The 2,504-nt window shown below is 34.9% G+C and overlaps 1 protein-coding gene across 1 annotated transcript in view; it reads right to left on the bottom strand.

Annotated features, from left to right (window-relative positions):
* Positions 1 to 193: 193 nt before the first annotated feature.
* The window catches only part of LOC118321159 (globoside alpha-1,3-N-acetylgalactosaminyltransferase 1-like), a gene marked incomplete in the record, with an annotated part of 8,690 nt that continues 6,379 nt past the window's right edge, over positions 194 to 2,504 (bottom strand). Inside the window, 4 exon segments of the mRNA XM_035652375.1 lie at positions 194 to 1,117; positions 1,387 to 1,464; positions 1,736 to 1,869; positions 2,147 to 2,263. Of these exon segments, the coding sequence (XP_035508268.1) occupies positions 970 to 1,117; positions 1,387 to 1,464; positions 1,736 to 1,869; positions 2,147 to 2,263 (477 nt within the window).

Genomic DNA, 2,504 nt, shown 5'->3' with positions numbered 1-2,504 from the left:
TTTCCTGTTTTTCTGAGTAATTTATTTTCCTGTTTTTCTGACTAATATTTCCCCCGTGCCCCCCCCCCTTTTGCTTTGAAATTGGCACCAAGTGACACTTCCTAATCACAATTGTTGACATACCTCAGGCCTAGTGAGATGATGATGGTCTGAGACCGTGTAAAAAGAATCTGAGACTGCAGAACTCTTAGGTTGGTCAAACATTTGCACATGCCACAATAGTATTTTTATTTTTGTTCAATTTGTGAAATAAAATGAAACAATACATTGATGTTTGCTGCAAATATGCTCTCAAGAGACAGTGTTTACATCTTAAAAAATTTTTAAAAAATCACCAAAATGTGTTATTTGTCAAGGTGTGGCCAAACATAGATAGATAAATAGATACTTTATTTATCCCGAAAGAAATTCAAGTATCCAGTAGCATAAAAAATACAAAACATACATTACATACATTAAACCAAAAATAAAAACCCTAACCATAAAAATAAAATTAAAAATAAAATGAACATAAAATTAACATTTGCATATAACTGTATATTTACCCAAAATAGGTGTAAGAAATTACTGTAAATAGTGTTTACTGTCTGAATTACAAAAGTCACAAGCATGGTCTATAATGTAAATCTTTCCAACACTTTCTTTTTAGGCTGCAGTTTACCATAAAAATCCTTTTTTTTCTGTGTTCTATACTTTACAAAAAACATAGATGGTGTGTAGGAAGTGTAAGGAAGCTATAATTGATGCTAAGGCATCCTGAAACCCAGAACAAAAAAAAAGCAAGAGTGATTAAGCAGAGATGAAGAACCCCATGCTATAAAACATACACATTTCATCTTGTATAAATCATACAGGGGACCAAGATTTGAATTCACTTATTTGATATTTCTTTAAACCCTTCATTTGTACTATATGACTATATGATAGGCTGTCACATATACCATTGTCCTGGATATCATTGACTTGACATCACTGTCCACCATTGGGCCGCACTTCTGCATAGTTCTTGACCAACTGGGAGATCCTGACGAGTTTAATGTCTGCTGGTACCTTATCATAGTCTGACCACAGGTACTCTGGAGACAGCACCTTGGTTGGTTTGTTGTACAACAGGTACCTGCATGACAGAGAGACAGGGAGATTAACTATGCATCTCAGGAATTCTGTAGATAAGATCGTCGTAAGATTGTCCTTTTACAGAAGAAAATAAACTTAAATCTAATCAATTGAAGTAGTTCAAGAAAAAAGCAAATAGAAAAGCCTGTAAATAGAAAGAAATTAGGATGTTCTTTATCTATATAGCAGGTTGGATTCTATTCAAATTTGTACAAAAAAGGTGAAGTAGGAAAATCACTGAAAATGAGGGAATGATTTGTGGTACTGTACTTGTTGAGGTGACTCTCTTCCTGCCACACAGCTTCAATGTTATTCTTGGAGTCCTCCTCTGATTGTGTGTAGCAGTATCTGAAAAAAAAGTCATGTTAAGTTAAATGAGTAAAATTTAGTAATGAAACAAACAAAACTTGTTACATTTATTGTAGCATTCATCTAAAAAAACCTGTAATGGACTTGCTGAACCGTCACCTTTGGACAAAAAAAAATAGTGTAGTGACTACAGTGTTTTTAGAGGGTTTTTACCAGCCTAGTATCTAAATGCCCACCACATGTCAGCTCTTGCTTTGTCCAATCATTACCATCTCTTTCCGTACTTAAAAGATAATTTTATTTTGATTACTTGACTAGCTTGTACATGTCCTCCAGGTATCCACCCCAGACAGCAGCAGTGTAGTAGTAGTCTCCTTCACCAATAGGAATGTAGGCCTTGGACTTGGGCCGACGCTCATATGGAAAGCCATCCCTTTTTGTATTCTGTGAAAGAAAAAGAAGGGAAAAAAGAAATAAAATAAGGATTGCCAATGATGAGAGGCTATAGCTGATACCTGTGAGGCCAGTTAATACTATGACTGATTATAAAATGAGGCAATATCATTCAAAAAATTACTGTAGTATCCGAATAGGTAATTAATGAAAACATACAATGTAAGGACAAAAAAAAAAATACATCACATTACATAATAATTAAGATAAAATAAGTAAAAACCTCCATGAAGTTGAAATTAATATACTGTAGGAAAAAGAGTAAAACCTTGTAGTAGCCACGGTGAAGCACAGCCGACAGCTGACTGAGAGACTCGGCCCCAAAACGGTTGTGGAAGACACTGTCGATGTCCATCATAAAAAGATAGTCTGCTTCAGCACGAATCTGAAAGCATTACAGAGATGTGAGACTACCGGTATATGCATCATGGAGAGACTTAATTGGATAAAATAATATGTGATTAAACAACATAATCAATAAATAATATTAAATAAAAGAGTATTCTATTTTTATGCAGCTGGTGATGAATCATTTTTTTGTGTCTTGTTTGAAACACATGTTGTTGACTAATTGGGGCGGCAGTAGCTCAGTGTGTAGGGACTTGGCTTGGGAACCGGAGGTTCGC

This window comes from Morone saxatilis, unplaced genomic scaffold (genome assembly GCF_004916995.1).
Source record: "Morone saxatilis isolate NCDOM2014 unplaced genomic scaffold, NCSU_SB_2.0 Contig11, whole genome shotgun sequence".
Lineage (NCBI taxonomy): Eukaryota > Metazoa > Chordata > Actinopteri > Moronidae > Morone > Morone saxatilis.
This window is presented reverse-complemented; position numbering and strand designations above follow the sequence as displayed.